We start from the raw sequence: 20650 nt of genomic DNA on the forward strand, positions 1-20650 counted from the left end.
ATCATTCACATGTAAACATTTGCAAAAGGTATCACTTGTTGCTTGCTTTTTTTTTGCTTTTTTGCTTTTACATTCCTCTCTGACTACAACCCATCATACATCAATACTCCACACACTCTCCATCACATCACACCCACGCCACACATCAGACCTTTAGAAACCCCTGGTTTGGACATAAGAGCTACTGAAGTCTAGAGGCAAAATGATATTCTGTTTGGTGATTCTCATTCTGCTTCTCCTTCTCTCACTGTGTGAATATATGATGTGCTGAATCCGTTTTGCTGGGTCAGTTCTCCTTTGATCATGGACAGCGAGGCACTAGTCAGACTCTGGCCCAGAGATCTCAGGTGGGATCCTCTCTATGGACTCTGTGGACGAGCTCTGGGACCGCTGGGACTGAGAGGACAGACGCTGTGATGCTTGTGGGCTGTCCACCCCAGAGTTCATCAGCGGTAAGTAGATGTCATCCATGTTGGGCAGCACAAATACTTTCTGGAGAAGAAAAAAGCATGACCATGAGAGAGAAAGCTGAGAAGAGGCTATACACAGTAGTGTTTGTTTTTACTTTTTTTACCTGGAACTCATCCTGCAGTTTCTTCTCAATCCACTCGGTCACATGGCAGAAAGTCACCTCCCTCTCCCCTAGCTTGGGCCGGACATGCAGATCTAACTTCGGGGGCACGCAGAAGCTGTACCTGCAGAGGAGACGGTCGCATCGTCAAAGCTCTCCCATCTCAGATAGTCTCAGCGCTGTTTTCAGCCCTATGCCAACCTGGCGCTGCTTCAGGGCCTCAAACAGGTTTTAGGACTCGACTAAAGTGGATCGGTAGAATAAATAAATACTCTACTGGCAGGAGATAGAGTGTGAAACATGAGTCACACCACAGAAAGTCACAAACACGACATGCTGCCGCTGAACATTGTGAAGTGAGGATTGCTTCTGAAGCGTTTAAGACACGCAGTCATTAATACATCAGGGTGACTTTGATTTTTAAAACATATGTATGCAATCTGAAATCAGGAGAGTAATCTCAATCTGTGCATCCAGAGGAGAAGTAGACCAGGGAATCAGCTGTTATTGCTTTATCTATATCTTGTTGTATAACTGTATACACAAAATAATGTGTAAATATCTATTTCTATGTTTATATTTAATTACAGTGTCACCATTACATAGTTTAACCTTTTGCCTGTTTATGGGACTTCCTGCTTGCTCCTTATTGGTTGGGTTGTCTTCTGATTTTGACCCTTGCCTGCTTCCCTTGCTCTGTAAGCTTATGTACCTCAGTTCGTATCATTAAATCACTGAACAGCATCAGATCTGCCTCAGTGGGCTGCTTCTCTGTGAGCTCAACATGTTTTTGAATGGTTTCTGTGTGCATACACATGAGCTAGAATCAAACTCAGTGCTGAAGGCTGCACTCTTCTTCAGCGGACATGCATTAAACTGGATTTGAGCCCTGAGGCCTCTGCACTTGCCATATCCTGTCTGTAGGGGGCGGCGGGATGTTGACCACCAGAGTCCCTGACAGCTCTTGGACCTCCACAGTGAGCAGCAGGGGCGTGTTGGACATCTCCTCAAACTTCTTCTTAATGAACTCATTCTCTGCCGCCTTTTGGAAGTACTTGGATTTAGCGATTTTGTCCACAAATCTCAAAATCTTCCTCCCGGTCTTCCCACCCCCTGTCCTGTGAGAGAGGATTAGAGGAGTTTTGAATTTGAGAGCAGATTTAGTATTCAGATGCTAAAGTCAAAAGCCGAGGAGAGATGTGAGTCTGAAATGTAAATGAAGGCGACAGCCATCTGGAGTGTGATGTCGACACTTTATTTTCTGCTTTAGAAAAAGAGAATTCACCACACAGAGGGGTAAAAGTAACACTTTGTGGTCCTGCTAAATGTTACTTTCTCCCCTTTTTAAATGACTTTTTATATAAAACTTGACTTAACTGTCACACAAAAGGAGCAGACGATGTTACATTTTCATTTGTAATACTTTTAATCATCATTGAAACATCTTTTGTTGTATCAGCGTTTACCCATCAGTAGCTTGTGCGGATCCCTTCTCCCCCACTGGACCCTGAGGCTCAGACAGAAGCAGCTCTTCCTCATCAGACGAACCAGCACTGGAGGACTCCTCATCACTGTCTGCCAACACACTGAAGATGGGGCTGCAGGAACGGGCAGATGGATGACAAAATTAAGCTATGGATGGAAGAACTTTTGTCATTTTTGGTGTAAAAGTGACAGCTAAGAGTGCAGATTTAAGCCCTCATTGGACGTGTGCAAAGATGTATGTATGACAACAAATCCTGCAATTACTGTAAAGTGGAAGTTGCTTGAAAAGATTAACAACTCCCAAGTTTTCTATCTCTCTGTAAAGCTTCAGTTGCAGCACAGGCAGCTAATGTGAAGCTTTGCCTGGACTGTAATCCCCACCACTGTGGGCCTACGACGGGCAGGTCTACGCTAATCAATGTAATGTGAAGCTCTGCTCTGTGGATCAGAGGCTGGAGTGGATCAGGGGATAGAGAGTTGAGTAGGTGTGTATTTGTGTGTGCGTGCAATAGAAATGATGACGATGGAAATACAGGGTTTTGGGGTATCACTCCTGCTACTACACCTGAGCTATATGATGAAATATAGTGTAAGATGATAGAAATACTGAGGTATTGATTTCTTTTTTCAATGGACCCCACAGATTTCACAAACAGGGTAGTCCACTCATATGAAAACAGCTGTACGATGTGTGCAGTCTTTTAATGTTTGAGAGCATAGATCTGATGATGCCATCAGGCACAGATGGTCTAATTAAAAAGGCTGTTGAGTTGCATTTTGGGGACTGTAGGCTCCAGCGCTTTTTAAGCTTGACTAAGGACTGAAAGAAAGGATTAATTGCCTGGGCTGCTTTTATTTCCACCATTAGAAATATATATATATATGGTGTTGTAATAAAAAATGTTTAATGAGGTACTCAATGCATTTGGTGTCTTGGTTATATTAAATGTATACTTTGGACTGCGAACTGTTTTTCATATTGAATTTGTCTACATTTAGATGATATTTTTAGCTGTAGTAGCAAGCAGCTTTGTGTTTTAGAAAACAGAAACCTGTTAGTCTCTTTTTGGAACTGCTGCTACTTCAACAAATAATATCACATTCACATTATTTTATCCCCAAAAGGAGATTTAATAGGATTGGGAAACACTCTTAAGAGTTAAGCCGAAAAATGCAACAAAATGCTACTCAGGAAGCATATAAAAGTAAACAGCTGGAACATGTGTTCGTAGTGTGTATGCTGACCGTGGGCTGCTGGCTTCAGTTGCACAGTCTGCATCCTGACCGCCCTCTTTACCCAGCTTGGACAAGTTGAACTTGGTCTGCAGTGTCATCTGCAGGGCACCAGTGTAGACCAGCTGCAGCTCCACCCACAGGCCTGCAGGGGGCAGCACAAAGAGGTCAAAAACCAGACCAGCGAAATTAAGACAAAACCTAATCTGGACACACACCGTTTAGTGGCAGATTAAATGGCTTTCACTGTGATTATCGAGCCTCGAAATTAAATTTATAATAAATTACGGCAGATTATAAATCCCCTTTAGAAGCTGACACGTGGGCTGAGCAGCAAAAACAGTACGAAGCTGAAAACAGGATAATTTGCTGACAGACGGTTGTGTAACGGTGAAGTGGGCACAGAAACAGACAAAATCACGAGGTCACACGTAGGCACACGCTGACACACTTAAACTCCCCTCGTCATTAAGAGTGCTCTCTGCCAGATTGCCTGATTTTAAAACAAGCACACGCAAGCCAATATGCTCTGAATGTTGAAGGCCATGGAGTAATGGCTCTCCTGCTCTCTGAGATTACAACAGGATAACAACGTCTGATCTGATGCTCTGCAGTGCTCAGCTGTAATCATGTGGGCATCTTCTCACTCATCTCTTGCTGTCACGCTGTGTGTGCGTGTGTATGTGTGTGTGTGTGTATGTGTATGTGTGTGTATGCACTCACCTCTGTGGTTGACCTCTGGTCTGGAGGTAGTGGTGATATGGGGCATGGAGCAGCCCATATCCAACTCAGTCAGAGTCAGCTCATTCATGAAGTAAGGCAGCTGTAAGGAACATAGCATATCACAGTTTTAAAATGATGTGAAATCTCTCACACTTGTAGTTAACCTTTTCTGTGACTTTAAATTAACTTTGAGCTTGAGTTGAACCCCTCGCACTCTGATTTTGCTCAGCTTCTTCTGGATCTTGTGGGAAACCACGTCGGCCCAGTGCTTCTCTCGCAGGAAGTCCCAGAAGATTCGACCAATTAGAGCGTTGGCCCATGCAGTCTGGCTAGTCCCAGGGTGCTCTGCGAGATCACAGGTACACTGTAAAAAAGACACCTGAGTAAGAGCTGAGCAAAGACGAGAAAAGTGCAGCTTTAGTACAGTTTAGAGCTAAAAACCAGGGAGTAAAGAATGGAATAACTTCATAAATGCTGAGAAATTCCTTACTTGCTTTTCCAACATTATGTTTTATCCAGTTTACTCTGTCATTCGTCTTACTTTCATTTAAGACGGTAACTTTACTGTCTGTTCACACTATGCACCATATAAACTGTCCAACTCTTGAATGTTCCAACAGCTTCACTTAATTTGCTTTGCTTAATTTTATCTACAAGTGTGACTCACATTTGCTTTGATGGTGGGACTTGTCTCTGTGCTGCTGGCTCCAGGACTGGAGAGCGGGGTCAACTCCTCTGCGGACAGGAGACGAGCCATGTATCGTGGGTAGTCTAACACAGAGCCCCTGGTGCTACTGGAGGTCTTACTGACATGAGCTGCAGAGATGCTGGGTGGAGGAGTAGAGGGGGCGTCATCGTCGCTGCTGCCCACTCTGTTGCTCGGTACATTACCCGAGGCGCTAACGCTCTGTGCCAGCGCTGGGTTACCTGGGAGCATACAGGAAACATTTACTTGGCTGAAGAAGATAAGCATGGCAGAAAAGCTTTTTTTTTGTCTTACTATCAGTGCTTTGGACATGAGTGCCTTTTGGTTAAGTTAGAATTAGCAAGAAGTAACTAGTGTGATTTTTGCAAGAGAGGATGCAAACACCCTTTTTCACAGAGGTGAGATTCACACACCCAATTATCTCTGATGCAGGTCTGTTCTGAAGGGGTGAAAAGAGAAAACCACTCAAATGGGAGTGTAAATGCATTTGCAAACTTTCCGGAATTTAGTTTGATATTTACACTTATGAAGGATGGAAACCTGATGGTAACTGTCGGCTAACCCCATTGGTCATGTGACCCACACCTTGGAGGTCATAGCAGTCCAAGGTCCACAGCTTTGGACAGAGCCAGGCTAGCTGTTTCCCCCTATTTTCAATATTTATGCTAAGCTAAACTAACCGTCTCCTGGCTCCAGCTCCATACTGGACAGACATGACAGTGGTATCAGTCTTCTCATCTGCATGCCAAAAAGCAAATAAGCTTATTTGCCAGATGCCAACTATTCTTTAAAATCACTTAACCAAATCCTGTTCTTGTATTAATCATGAGCTATTCCCAGGAGTGCAACAGAGCAACTGTTTTTATATGGTGCCCATAAAACAGAGTGTAGCGATGGAAAAAGGAAGTGTGACAGATGACAGATCAGATGACAAATTTGCATAAGAAAAGCAAAAACAAATGAGTAATATGTCTGCTCATGCAACAACTCAGTCATTCTCTTTCAAATAAAACTGCTGAATCTAATAGATGTTTTTCTGATGCCTTTGCCCTGTCAACTGTGAGATCTGTGTGTTCCCTCAGAAGGGATTGGCTTGGAAATGCAAAGAATTGGAGCACGTAATCCATAATCCACACATATAGCAGTTGTATAGATGCCTTATCTGGAAGCCTTCTCTTCTCTAATGCATTATTAACGTTTCTCGTACCCGATCTGGACGCACATCTGCCAGGCCTCTGTTTTTCCTTCTCTGTATCCATGGATGCAAACAGGAAGTGACGAAACCACTCTTCTTTCTCTCGTCCTGTGCGGCCGAAGAGGTAAAGAGTGGTGGGAGGGTCGTGGGTGTGTTTGGAGGAAATTTGCCGTGGACTTGGCGGTTCAGCTCCTGGCTCCTCTCCCAAACCGTCCTCCAACGTTCCTCCATCACCCCCCTGGGAGTTTGCTTCCCCTGCCACTTGGATGCAGATGGGATACTTTGGGTTCCACACCCTCTTTCGAGCCAACACAGATGGCAGTAGGAATACCTTTGGGGAACAGTGGCAGAGTTTTCCTATGTCAAAGCACAAAGCAACTGTTAATTGGGCAATGCAGTCAGATGTCCCATTTATGAGTTATTAATTAATGCTGAGAAGTTTAACCAGTATTACAGGTTCATTTTCTTCCAATTAACCTTTATTTCAACTATGCTTTTCTCCACATTTTTTTATGTTCATCCACACATTACTAGTAAGTTCAGGCGTTGTACTTTACGTTGTACATGGAAAATGTCATGACAACATGCATGCATGAATTATGACAAATCCTGTGCCTCCATTAATTGGGTCCTGAATGCTTTCCTCCAAAGATTTATTTCAGTTTTAGCCATCCTAGCAACGCAACTTGATGGCAATCTGTTGGTCAACCACTTTGGTCCAAAATGAAATATCTAGTCTGTCTGAAATCTAGTGATCATGAGGTCAAATGAAAAACTCTAAAGTGACTACATACAGTATCAGAACATCACCAGAATACGAAAATATATCAGGCCTTCACTTTCTTTTGTATATCACTTTGAAAAAGTACAACAGCCTCTCCTTAATGCAGTTACTGTGGCAGACATCATACTTTGCTCTTTGCAAGCTGAAAGGAGCGTGACTTGACAAAGGTGGCCTCGAGGACTCTCTCGTCGTACATGGCCCTGCGACTAATGTTAATACGCGGGGAGTCCAGACGGAGACAGGAGCCCTCCAGGGTGGCAAACACAGAGTGAGTCAGAGCTGGATGGTAGGTTTCAGGGTCATAGTCCTGTATCTCATTCATCCAGCCCTGCAAAGGTAGAAAATAAATGTTAATTCCAATTCCACAGTTTGATTTTGTGTAATTAGCACTTGATCTGGAAGTCACGTTCTGATGTTTGTAATTAGCCTAAAAATGAAGATAACAGCAAAAAGTAAATGTAATTTTTAACACATATTGTAGAACAAATGTCATGCAAAAGGCAAGTTTGCGATCTGAGGGTTTAGAGGACAAGTCCAATTATAATAATGTTTCAAGAGAAGATGCATGGAATATAGCAGAAAATAGCCTTTTGTTTGGAGGGACATTGTGCTCTGGATTTTGCTTCTCTGGCAATGCATTGTTCCTGGCTTCTTACTGCTGTCAGCTAACACAGTCAGAGGCTTTAGGTTACAGATGGTTAGATTCGGGGTTGGGGTTAAAGGAAACCAATCCTATTAAAATGAACTCAGAGAAAAACATCTCCTGACCCTCATATACACTTTACATTCAATGTCAATATGATGGCCATGAAATTCCAGTTTGCCATGTTGGAATATATGCTTGGCTAAGCTAATCGACAAAGTTATGTGTGAAGTTATGTGCTAGAACAATTTCTGAGGAATGACAGCCTGCCACACTGAGACTTCCTGGAGAGTTCTTAACAATCTCACAACATCAAAAAGAATCCAGGAAGTCACTGTCACTAACCCTAACCCCAACCCCAACCTTACCTTAACCCTAACCTTTCCTGAGTACTGCAGGAAAGAGTGCGTAAACACAGGAATGAGTCAGCATTGTTCCACTTTGCGGTGCCCTCCTCTCAAAGTCAAAGGCATAAAACATGTCAGTAAATACCGCTCTGCTGAATTCTGAAGTTTTTATGTGTCTTAAAAAAGGCAGTTGCAAACATGTGGCTTAATGAGGCTGCAGACGTAGTCGGGCCATTAAAGGTCAACACAGAATGTGAACTGTCTGAGAGACATGTTCCATTCATGTCATTTTCTTACAGAGCACCTTATACATGAAACAACCTGCAAAAGGCCTTACACTTGGACTCTCTGCCACCACTAATTAGTGTAGTGCTGAAATGTTCATTAGAACAACTATATGTAAGATGAATGGTGTAAAATGAACCCTTTTAAGACCTTGATGCTCCCTCTTACTGCTCCAATTCACCAATAAACTATGTATTATACATTCTGAATATGTATTTGTACTTTATCAACAACAGTGTCAGCCTGTGCCCTCGGCCCAGATGTGATCCAGCAATCAATTCCCATAACTGATCTCATTCTGTCATCTGATTATCCATCAACCTTTGAAACACCTCACAAACCTTGCGGCTCCGACTTTCACATTGTAACAGCGCTCAGACTGAAACTGCTAATGATCAAACAAGGGAATTATCTCAACACTGAGACAGTAAACCCCCCGTTTCAAACCATCGCCATCACCACCACCCTCCTGCCTCGTGCCCTGCCAAATTACAGCTTCCTGCTGCCTGGATCTCCCACTAATTGCCTGTGGAACTGACAGTGTCTGGGTGGTAGCTGTCCTCTCCAGTTGCCCAGTGTCAAGCTCAGCCAGGAGGAGAGCAGTAATTACCGCTGCAGCTCAGGCAGGTTTTATTATTGAAGGCTTTAATTGCATTCTGGGCACCAAGTTGTATGCCACGTCCAGAAGTTTTAATCTGAAGGAAACAGTCTGCAGAGATGTCGCAGTGACTCGCCAACTTGACACTTTCCTAACTGCTCTATTAGTATGGCTGAAAAACAATTAGGAGTACTCTTGTTACTGTATTAAGAGTAGCCTTTGAACATGCTTTTTAAAGTTCACTTTGAAATCAGCCAGTTTCACCACATAGGTTTTCTGATGAATAGTCTGCAGTTGGAAGTCGGAAAGATTGTTTGTTTTGAGCCTTTTTTCACTCCGAGGTATTTTCTGAAAGAGTTCTCTTGTACCTATTAGTTTCAGCAGCATCGCTGAATTAGAGAAAAATTGGCTGCTAAAGTGTAGTCATATTTCAGTTGCTATGGTCAGAATCCCACACTTCTCATTTCTTACAATGCCCATAGAACAATGTTGTGTAGTAATGAGTGTGTCTCCATCCACCTGTTTTTATGTGCATTTTCAATTTGTGCAACCCCTGAATACATGAAACAGTTTCAAAATAATGCTCACTGAGAACTAAAATAAACACATTACAGTTGTACTATGAAGGAACTGTCAGTTACTGTTTATAAAGAGTTTTCGGCACTGTGTCCTCTAGTTTTGTAACTCGCTTTACAGAAGTGGATAGAAACACATCAATTTGCATTTCCTTTTGCCAATTTTTTGGAAATTAGTGCTGGGTAGAACAAATAAATGACATTCAAAGTCTGATGATTTCTTTATGACACCTACATGTGTCCTTTCTCAGGTGTTATTAATGGAAGACATGATGAGAAATGTGTCAGTATTGGAGTGCGACTGAGGTGGCTGAAAATAGGGTGAGAACAAAAATGTGCCATTTTCCTCCTTAATGACTGTTTCATTTACCTTGAGGGTATCAGGCTCAGTGGTGACAGTGGCACCTGTCATAATCCCCTCTCCCAAAAGAGTCTGTGATGGCCTGTATGCAGCATCTGAGCAGCGAGACCTGGAGGAACCCATTCTGATGAGCCACAGTCCTAGCAAGAAGCCCAATGCTAATCCCAGAGCCAGACCCGAGAAGTATGGGCTGAGAGGCAGTATGAAATAGCCATAGGACAGCACTGCCACGCAGAATAAACTCATGCGTGGCAGAGGATGATGGGGTTGAGAACGGGGAGAAGTCCTAACCAAGGGTGGTGCAATGACCTGAGGTCCAGCAGGTGATCTCCTCACTTGCCCGTGAGTTTCAATGGCCAATATTTGCATCATGTCATCATCTGTACATATTTCCAGCTCCTCATCCCTGTGATGTTGTCTGTTGTGATGCACAGGGCAGTGACTGCGGTGGCCTCTCCCAGGATGTCGAACAGAGGGCCAGTCAAACACAGGCAAAACATCAGCATCTGCTTTTCTACTGTGCCTCACAGGAGACTCAGAGAGAACCGTGTCTGTGCTACTTTCACGGCCCAAACCTCTGCAGCTGACCTGATGAGCAGCTGGGGTCTTACCCTGGTGTTTGGGGCTGCCTACACTCTCCTCTCTCATGATCTTGCTGAACATGCTGCTCAGAGGCTCGTGCACCGCCTCCGAGAGCTTCCTCTTGGTGTCCTCTAATTCCATTTTGAAGAAGCCCCCTTTCAGACCCTCTGCACTTGGGGAGAGTGAGCTAGGGGAAGGGGGCGCAGTGCGAGAGTCCCCATTGCTGCGGGTTTTTGATTGGGTAAGCTGCTTCCACAAGTGGAGGTTGAGGCGGGAGTCTGATTTTGACTGCGACACCTCTGGCTCTGAGCGGGAGATCTCCGTGGAGATGGACTTGACGAGGTTGAGAAGGGGCTTAGGTCTGAGGGTGGAGCCTTCTTTGAGCTCCAGCTCTGTGGAGAGAGACTTGACCAGGCTTGCAAGGGGTCTGTGGGTGGGTGAAGAAGGGCCTGGGGAGAGGAAGCTTGGGCCAATGGTGGAGCAGTTGCCCAGAGAGCCAGGGGACGAGGGTGAAAGAGGGACGTGGAAAGCTTGGGATTGCAACTCTCTGTCATCCTCAACAGAAAGCTGCCTCTCTCTGGAGAGAGAGATAGAGGGGTAGTCATCATCGTGGTCGAGGGAGAAGATGAGCTCACTGTCATCCAGACTGTCCCATTCCCCCTCTGTCCCAGTCAGCTGGATCACAATCCCACGAGGGAGATGCCTCTTGGTCCCAAGAGAGGGGGCACCGACTGGCGAGAGGCCAAGACCGAGGGTGTGGGGCTCCTGTAGAGGTCTGCCACCTCTTCTTCCATCATCCTGGCTTCTTCTTTCCCCATTTGCTTCACTTTCTGCCATTTCTTGGCTTTACATTGCACAGCCAAGGCACCTAAGAGTCAGTGAAGGAGAATAAATAAAGTACATGGTCAGCTACATTATTAAGCCTCGGAGGCAGAGCAAACAAAAGCAGCCAGGGAGTGAGCCATAGAGAGGGAGGAAGGGCATCTTTTCTACACTCATGCCTCATTTTCACAAAAACTGCTTTCCAGTGCCAACTAGGCATTAATGTGTGAATGTCATGTAGTTTAGCTCTTAGGAGTTGTGCAAATCTTCATTATTCTGAAGAAGAGAGAGCCTGAAACAGATCCAAGTAAGTACCTCTCCCAAAGCTGTCGTTCCACATACTGAGTGAGGTTTAGAGGCATGCAAAAATAGACAGTCTGTCTTCCCCAAATATTGCACAAACTAGGGCAGTTCAGGCTTGGATCTAATGGTTTTTTGGGGCTGATTGATTACACAGTAAAAGTCATTCAATTTCTGAGCAGGGGCTTTCTGCGCACATGAACGTGAAATGAAAAATTTATTTGAGTAAAGATGAAGCCTTTCAGTAAAAAACAAAGAGCAAATACTTTATGTTTTCATGACAAAATAAGCATTACCACACATATTCAGCTTGTCATCTTCCCAAGGAAACAGCACAGTGTCTTCCAGTCTTATGCCCTAAAGAATTAACTGTCATCAGTAAAAACCTAGAGTCACAACCCTCCCTCTGATGTCTCCTCGAGCTGTTTAAGGAGTTACTTATGCAGCCCTGAGACGAACAGCGGGGGGAGTTCAAGGATGCTCTCTGTCATTCTCCCCATGTGGCTTTTGTGTGTCAGTAGCACTGCATGTTTCCACATAACACATTAAACAGCCACCACATACTGACTTGTCAAAATGATACCAACCACAGAACAGGGAGGAAATGTGAATTATCAGCTGTCGTTTTGTGGGAGAAAAGAGCAGTTCTGCATCACTGGACACAAGCTGAGAGACAGTACAAAGGCCCAGCAGGGACCCTTTCATTCGCTGCCTCTGTGGGTCAAGTGCCTTGCTCTTTATGCAAGTTAAACCCTACCTCTGACTGGTCGGACTTACGTAACCGTATTACAAAGCTGTGTGGCACAATTTCAACCAATTCCACAGCAGCTGGTGGATTCTGACTAATCTGCTCTCACCCAAAATGGACGGTGGGGAGACAGACACACATGCGACCAGGAAGCTTTAGACCTTCAGCATAGCTTTTCACAAGGTTGAGAGAGGGACCAGAACCTGCGAGGTGCCAGGAAACAAACACGCACACACACGGGCACATTAGGCATGCTAAACTACTTTTAAGCCAACAATGTTTTGTCCAAGCTAATAACAGGGCAGACGAAACGTTACCATATTGTCGTGCTAGTTATGAAGCTGCTGAATGTGGACTCCAGATGCTGCTGTGATTTTCACTAATCCAAATGTTCTTAAATCAAATACAAGTCAGTTTTTGGAAGTGGCCTACCTCATTGCAACTGGATCAGATCAGCAAGTTAAATCTTTTAAGTTAAGTTGGATTGATCCACAGAGCAACACTGCTATCCTCTGAGCCACGCTGCCGGCAAAGGTATATGATCTGACTAAAGTTTTAAAGTGATAAACTGGTCAAATATTAAATATTTACCCCATCTCTGATCTCTCTGCTGACTCTGTCCTTTGGGTTTTGGTTTAACTGAAGTATTCAGATGTGACAGACCCAGAGGCCACAGAAAGCTGAATAAAACTGTAGATTAAACAAGGACAGTGAAAGAAAGGCAGAGGGTGAAACTGTTAAAATATCACAAGCAAGTATGTGTTTTTTTAATAGATCAGTGTCTGCTTGATTTTAGGACTCCACGGGATGTGGTCACTTTGAGGTCCTTAACAAGATGCTTAAAGACAAACTCCTGTAGAAGAGCCGTTAAGTGTTAAGGGTTAGGGTTAGGGGTTAGAGTGATCATGTGACACTGCAGCACGAAACACATCTGCTCTGAGTGCACTGCAATGTGTTCAATCACTCCATTACATTCTCAATCAGTGGCAGTATAAACTCAACAGCATGTCTCATGTCTGTGACTGTGTGTGTGTGTGTGTGTGTGTGTGTGTGTGTGTGTGTGTGTGTGTGTGTGTGTGTGTGTGTGTGTGTGTGTGTGTGTGCAGGGGTTTGTGTGTGTTTGTGTTTGTGTGCCACCCTCTGATCAGACACGAACAGTAACAATCTCAGATTAACATTAATGCAGGGTTTTACTGTGAAATCTGACAAATCACACAGCCGGATTATGAGCTAAACCAACATTTGGTGGGCCGTGTTTCCAAGCTAGCTCATCTCCGTGACCCCGCGTTGATTGTTGTTATTAGTAACATCACAACCCTTCAGAGTCCATTACTATCAGTAGTCATTCTTGTCATGCTAAAAGTCATATACAGGTGGTTGAAATATTAAAGGAAAAATCTGAATAAATGAGCAAAAAAACCCCAGATGCTTCTTCCCAGGGCACAGGGGTTCACTGAGGGGTCTGATGAGTTTGGAAACAGATTGCAACCATTAGGATCACCTATGGGAAATTTTGAACTGAAATGAAATGCAACACTTTTCCACAGTAATTGTAACATAGTTACTGGGTATGTGGGCTGTAAAATAAAGCAGTAAGTAAATATTGGGTACTATGTGGTCTATAACATGTAGCATTACTTATTCCAATACAGTCTTACCATTAAACAGAAAATAAAATGTGTCCACCTCAGTGTTAAAGCAGATGTACTGGGTCAAGTCAGATTCGATTTCTTATTAACAAAGCACAGTGTGTATGGTTGAAGAAGTGCCATATGTTTACTATAAGTTTTTCTGGCATAGTGTTGGTCCCCTGTCTGGAGCCTCTAATTATTTAATGTGTACTACATCGTTCTAAACGTAGATCATAGCATTATTTATTTTAGCTCCCCCTCTAAATGCAAAGCAAAGCACACACTACAGTTAGCTGCTAAATCAGGCTTGCCTACCCATAAATAAGCCTTTATTTAGTCCCACTGAGATCTCTTTTTCAAGAGAGCCCCGGCCAAGATAGCAGCATTACATTGTTTCATGCAAACACTGAAAACACACAAAACATACAAACATACATACCATATAAACTTGGATTACAGTGTTTCAAAAAGCGTACCGACAAATGTAAAAAACCCAAAAAGAAAACATTCAGTGTCTTATATTATTTCATGTGAAAGCTGACCTTGCCACACTGTATGAAGAAACTGCATGTGCACTGTGTGGTATACAAAGCCGAAACAATTAGTCAATTAACCAATTAGTCAATCACAAAAAAATTATCAAATATAATTAAAATTCAATTGTTCTGGTGATCATTTAGGTCTGACCAGTCACTTTTCAAGCAAACACATGCAAATATGAGGATTTGCTGCCTTTTTTTTCCTTTTTTTTGTGTCATATATGACAAGTGAGTTTTGGAGTGTTCATCAAATGAAACATGCACCTGTAAATATGTCACTTTGGACTCTGAGAAGTTGAAACCTGGAAACATTTTTCTCCTCTTTCTGACGTTTAATAGATTTGATTAATTGAGAGAATAATCAACAGATTAATACAGCCATAGGTACAGCTAATTGGGAAAGCACACAGATGGATCGCTACACTACTGACAACACATTATTCTTTCACAACAAAGTATGTGACCCAGTCTGACAACAATATTTCCATAATATAAAGTATAAATGTACACAATAAAGCATGTGGCCCCAAACTTGTGCAGTAGCTAAAATTCAGGTCACAGAATTCAGTGTGACATCTCCAGTCAGAGCTGCACTCACATCCACGAGACAAGTGTGACATGCAGACATGAAGTAGCAGCTAAAGTGATGAAACCATGTCCCAAAACGCAGTCAGTGCGCACCGTCAGGTAAAATTTCTCTGATGCGCTCCAGTGCTCCTGTGATGTTCTTGACTCCTCGTCTCACTTTTGGATAAAACTACAATTGTCTGCAGAGCTGCTGATGCTTTGCAGACAGAGAATTGTAACATAAATGGAGACAATGGAGATATACTTACCCGAGAATTGATTCTGTGCATGGAAATGTGACTATGCCCGCCGGTCTGCGTTGTCCGATGCTGGTTTCCTCTCCATTTGTGCGCGCAAGGACCGCGAGGTGAGGAGTCTCTCTCTCTCTCTCTCTCTCTCTCTCTCTCTCTCTCTCTCTCTCTCTCTCTCTCTCTCTCTCTCTCTCTCACAGTCATACACACACCTCCCCTTTGCCGACTGCCTGCATCCAGATGTGTCATGCGCTGCCGAGAATCACAGCTCACCAAACTGATTATGAAAAGCATAGCCGCGCTGCATGATAATCCAGATTAGGAGTGCTGCAGCCCCAACAGACGCACACACAAACGCACCCACGCAGCTCTGCATCCAGAGTGTGAATACTGTCTAATTGTACAAAACAGGGTGACGGATGAAGTTCAGCCTGAGGGTTGAAAATCAAATAACTACTAGTAGGTCTCACTTTTTTTTATATATTTCTTTCATTCATGTGTTCAAAGATATGGAGTTTGGAATGTTTTCATGACAATAAATAAAGAAAGAAGAGGAATAAAGAATAAATTTAACGCCCCATCTCTCTGCCTCTTCATTTCTCCCTCCATCTTGGCCTACATAAGACACACTGGAAGCCCTAGAAATGACAATAAGAAGAACAGGGCAGAGTAGTGTGCCGGCTGCAGCTGGGGTGAGAGACAATAACCTCCATCCATCACTGACGGAGGAGATGTTCCTGAACAGGCTGGCTGGCTGGATCCATGACTGACTATACACACTCAGGACCACATATGAATGTGTGCAGAATATGGACAGTTTGGGGATTTTAATAAATTGAATTTCTATTTTACTGTAAGTCTTCTCTTATCTGTTCTCTGTGTATGATTAGATTTTGCTGATTTGCTTTAATATGTAGCTACACACAGTTATTACAGCATGTCAGTAGAAGAGGGCTGAAATGTGCAAAGACGTTAGACTGTGAAGACTGTCTAAGATACATTACTTATTACTCTAATAACCACTACAGCTGCATGTGTTTACTTGCTGATTTGGGGAAGGGAGCCCACAGAGGCTTCATATGTACAGGGTCCAGATTTATGTGCTACACCACTGCTTAGAAGTAGTGCAATGCACTGTAGTGTTTTCATTATTACACGTTCATGACACTTAATAATGGAGGTATTATTGACATGTGATTTATTCCACAGTCTCTACACAGGAGGTGTAGCGTGAGCACTACGTGAGCAGAGCAGCTGCTTCAGTCCTCAGTCTAATCACTGTAGATGTGATTGTAAAACACCTTGAAGTGCCGCTTTAGCCACAGCAGGGGAGGAAGTGTGCAGTGAGAGGAGCTGAGAGGTAACTGCACTGAGACTTTTGAAGCAGTCGGAAAACTTTCATCAGCTCAGAAGTAGAACTAAAGCTTAATAACTGCATTATTACAACATTAATACAATCAGCCAGGGAAGAGATATAACAGAGTACATTTACTCAAGTGTATTTACAAATAATTTTGAGATATGTGTACTCTACTGTTCCTGTTATTCAGCTGACAATAAGTGTATCTCAAGCTGTTTCATGTCACTTTTACATTAAAGGGTCTCAAATATTGGACATTTGAGGGGAGAGATTCAGACGAACAATAACAGCAGGATAATTAGACCAATAGACCAATTAGATCAATAATGGTGAAAACTCTCCCTGTGTGTCCTGGTAATGTGGTGTTACAGTATGTGTTGCACTTTGATGGTGTTCACCTCTATTAGAGTGACTTCATGCCGTATCTCTCTCTGCTCTACCTCTATGCAGACGACCTTGAGATTTATAAAGGAAACACACTTGGCAGGTGTCACGAGGTTGAGGCCTTCCTCGGGGAGGGCGGCTTTGGTTTTGAAACCAAATGCTGCAGCACTGAAACAGACAGGGCGTTGGACACCAATCACTATGGAATTGCTGACAGGTAAGAGAGGAAATCACCATCCTGAAGCAGCTGCAGTGTCTGGATCCACTTTCAATACCATGAAGGTGGAATGTTTTTGTCTCAATACCTTGAACTTCACACTAGCCAGCAGATTATGCTCTGGACTGTAGACATGAAACGGATCATAACTTCCACAGACAGAAGAACAGCCAGCAGCACTGCAGATTTACGACCCCATACCAGTTTGCTTATGAGACAAGTTTCCATGCTGAGGAGACCAGATACATCAGGCTCATGTGAGCAGGTGATGAAGATAAACTGTGCACACCAGAGAGACCAGCATCTATTAATAGCTCTGGTCAAGAGGATGCTGCAGCTGGACGCAGACCTGCATGTCCAACTCCCCGGAGGTTGTGCAGCATCCGCTCTTTACTCGCAGCCTCCCTAAGATGACACCTGCATAGCAACAATGGACGCAGAGGAGCCTCATGCAGACATCATCTGGCAGCCTGCTTCATATCTCAACAAAATGACACCACCAAGGACCCAAAGGACCTGAAAGAGGCCGACGTCCCATGGGCATGCCCCCTTAGGAAAAGTATAGAAGAGTCTTGAGCGTATGACTAGCATGCTAACACTCATGGCTCAGTCATGTCAGTTATACAGCGATATTCATGTTAAGGTTGCTAACATGAGCTAGCATGAGCCACTATAAGTTCCTGGTCATACCTAACCGAGTGAGGCTGTAGCAGCAATACTCACTATTGAAGTAAGTAGAGGTGTGTTTTATTTCTCACAAATTTATATTTTCATTTGTAATGGAAGGTGTTAAATAGAATGGTGTTATTTCTGCTGTTTTATGTACTTAGTCTCACTTTAAAGCTCTAATTTTGATCAGTGATCTCTGCCCTAAGAAATCATTTCTTACTGTACACATGACAAATTACTGCACATTACACTTTGCACTATAACTAAAGAGGGTTTTACCAGGCATAGGGTGGTTCTGATTTATATACTGTATGATTAATACCTGATTCCTCCAGACAGAAATTATATGAACTACTGTAAATCACCTGACAAAGTGCGAAGGAGCCTTTATTCTCAATCATAGTGTGTGTAATGACTATAAAAAGTATCATCTTCCCTTTTTAAATGGAATTTCCCTTCATATTCTTAAGCTATAAATCCACTATCATAATAAATCTCCACACCTCCAGACCTCTTTATCTTGGTATATTACTTTAATTGCTGCTTTACAAAAGAATGAAATCCAGAGTGTATTTTCGAGGCATGCCTATATTTAGAGCACAGCTACGAAAGGCCTGCTGTTCAACATATCTCCCTGGCATATGGTATTATGATAATTATGCAGCTATTACTTCAATACATGCGTTTGTGAAATTGAATGAGCGCTGGGTCCCCGGGGGGCTTTGTTGCTCCCACTAACCCCACCTCAATCTCTGTGCATGTCTGGTGTGTGTGAGTGACTGAAGGCACGTGCATGTTGGCCACCCCTCTCAACACACACACATTCATGCACACACATACCTTGCCATCTGTTGACATATGCAGCTGTTTAAAAATAGCCCTCTACCAGAAGTTTCCCTGAGTGTCCCACAGATAGGCAGAGCAGCGATCTTGTCAGTCTGACTTGTTGTGCCTCCAGTATGACCACGTGTTCGCCGGCAAACTGCTGCAAGACTGTTTGACTGGAAAGTTTTGGTAAGTTTGGCTGTTTGTTGTCTTTTTTGACAGCTATCCAACTGGAAAATTCTTACTTATGATACTTTTTGTTCCCTGAATCAGAGTGACTGCTTCTGTTGATGCAAAGGGAACTGAAAATGGAGCCTTTTTCTGATCAGTTCATGGAATTCCATCCCATCCATGGTACCAACGTCAGACTGGACCACTCAGGGACTCAGGCCACCCGGGTGGAGAGCTTTGCCAATGGAGTGTGTTTCAGCAAACATCCTCTAAAGCCTGGGGAGATTTTTCTCATAGAGATCGAGGATAAGGAGCTGGGTTGGTGTGGACACCTCCGGGTCGGCCTGACTGCCAGGGACCCAAGGGACTTAGAGGTGGTACCTGAGTACTCCATCCCAGACCTGACAGACTTAGGAGACAGCTGGGTATTTGCCATCACTCGCAACCACAACAAGATCATAGAAGAAGCTGGAGAAGAGGGTCAAGAGGATGGAGACGGAGGACTGGCTGGGGGCCACAGGCTCAGAGGAGGGGAGGTAGAAGATGGAGCTGGAGGTGGAGATGGAGGAGGAGGCAACAACAATATCAACAACAACCCAAAGACTTTCTTCACTGATTCTCACTTGTACATTGAGAATATTCGGATCCCCAGAGACAAACTGGTCGGTCGGAGCAGGCCCGGGCGCTACAGCCACATTTTGGATGACTTGTATAAGACTAACGCCCTGCCTCCCACTGCCAGACGCAGCAGGATAGGAGTACTGTATGTGCAGAAAGGGCGAGACCTGGCTGATATGCACATTGTCATCAATGGTGAGGACATGGGAGCGAGTGCAAAGGGAATCCCCGCCCTCCAGCCTCTCTATGCTGTGGTGGACGTCTTTGCTGCCACTAAGTGTGTCCGCATCGTCCAGGTGGAGTATGGATGTGAGTGTCACAGTGATACTTTAAACATGGACTGATTATGAAACAATGGGCCTCTCTGGGCGTAGACATGTCACTGTGTGTGTGGTGGTGCTGTACTCTTTGTGGTTGTTTTGAGTCTCTTTATAGTTGCTTTGTGTCTCTTTGTGGTTGTTTTGTGTCTCTCTGTGGTTGTTGCACGTGTCTTTGTGGTCATTTGTTTGACTTTAGAAAAAGAAATATTAACTGTCACTATGTAACTAGGCTCTTGCCCAGGGACCTGTTCACTAATCAATATTTCCTTTTAATGCAAATTTCTCGATTATTTTTCTCATCGCACCATTTATTTCGCTAATCCCCAGTCTTTCTGTCTCGTTTGTCCTCTTCCCGTGTTGCTTCAGTCTCATCCTTGCAGACGTTGTGTAGGAAGGCCATCCAGAAGCACATTGTCCACAGGATGGCCATTGACTGGCTGGAGCTGCCAGAGGCACTTAAGCACTACTGCAAGTATGAATGAAGGATACAGAGCAGCAACGGGCAGAAATGTCAGTTAAGAGCTCTTTTTTTATCCGAGGATATTTATTTTCATGATGTATCATTATTAAAATAAAGCGAACAGGGTTATGCTCTTGATAAATGCCAGGCACAGAAAACACAGACATCCTTTGTCTGCGATGACAAGTACACGGAAATAAATTCACAATACTGATGGGAAGTCTGTCTGTGTGATTCTACTTTCCCCTCACAATAAAATTGTTTATCATTTACTCAGTAAATCCGGTTGTTGCAATGGACATGGACTATGGACAGACATTTGAGCATTTACTCCATAACCTTGATATCAGCTCTCTATAATGGCCTCACATCAGATTGTGCATCCCTGTGGTCTTAAGTGTTTGCAAGCTGCACTGAGAATCGAGATCTGCATTTCGATTCGAGATCTGCATTTATACATTTTCTCAGAGGTTGAAAAATCAGACAAAAATCTAATTTTTATCTCCAGCAGGACAGAATCCACATTCACATAGTGTTTTGGGAAGTTTTACACCAACTGTCACCTGTGCTTGGTTTTTTACTAAATAACATGTGAATGGAACAATACCCCAATTAGCAAAATGTTATATAAAACGGTGGATAAGAAAGAAAACTGACTCACTTATTGATTACTGTTTGTC

General features: G+C 43.5%; 2 protein-coding genes across 2 annotated transcripts; one reads left to right on the plus strand and one right to left on the minus strand.

The window, feature by feature from the left end:
- On the minus strand, positions 1-15335 carry tex2l (testis expressed 2, like). The gene is made up of 12 exons (XM_070991247.1): positions 14965-15335; positions 9516-10956; positions 6825-7025; positions 5926-6244; positions 4680-4939; positions 4227-4376; positions 4013-4112; positions 3302-3434; positions 2038-2169; positions 1480-1689; positions 575-695; positions 1-492 (listed from the first exon to the last, which is right to left on the minus strand). Exons 2-12 carry the CDS (start codon positions 10923-10925, stop codon positions 319-321), a joined length of 3210 nt encoding a protein of 1069 aa, XP_070847348.1. The 5' UTR covers positions 10926-10956; positions 14965-15335; the 3' UTR covers positions 1-318.
- Positions 15336-18709: 3374 nt separating this feature from the next.
- Positions 18710-19992, plus strand: neurl2 (neuralized E3 ubiquitin protein ligase 2). Its single transcript, XM_070991153.1, has 2 exons — positions 18710-19499; positions 19877-19992. Exons 1-2 carry the CDS (start codon positions 18710-18712, stop codon positions 19990-19992), a joined length of 906 nt encoding a protein of 301 aa, XP_070847254.1.
- The last annotated feature ends 658 nt before the right edge of the window (positions 19993-20650 follow it).

This window comes from Chaetodon trifascialis, chromosome 21 (genome assembly GCF_039877785.1).
Source record: "Chaetodon trifascialis isolate fChaTrf1 chromosome 21, fChaTrf1.hap1, whole genome shotgun sequence".
NCBI lineage: Eukaryota > Metazoa > Chordata > Actinopteri > Chaetodontiformes > Chaetodontidae > Chaetodon > Chaetodon trifascialis.

Excerpts from the sequence above, each read along its gene's own strand:
- tex2l (XM_070991247.1), bottom strand. The coding sequence starts at position 10,925 with ATGGCAGAAAGTGAAGCAAATGGGGAAAGAAGAAGCCAGGATGATGGA. Across the intron at positions 7,026-9,515 it reads CTGAGCCTGATACCCTCAAG|GGCTGGATGAATGAGATACA; the intron begins GTAAATGAAACA and ends CTACCTTTGCAG. Across the intron at positions 1,690-2,037 it reads TCCGCACAAGCTACTGATGG|GACAGGGGGTGGGAAGACCG; the intron begins GTAAACGCTGAT and ends CCTCTCTCACAG.
- neurl2 (XM_070991153.1), top strand. The coding sequence starts at position 18,710 with ATGGAGCCTTTTTCTGATCAGTTCATGGAATTCCATCCCATCCATGGT. Across the intron at positions 19,500-19,876 it reads CGTCCAGGTGGAGTATGGAT|TCTCATCCTTGCAGACGTTG; the intron begins GTGAGTGTCACA and ends GTGTTGCTTCAG.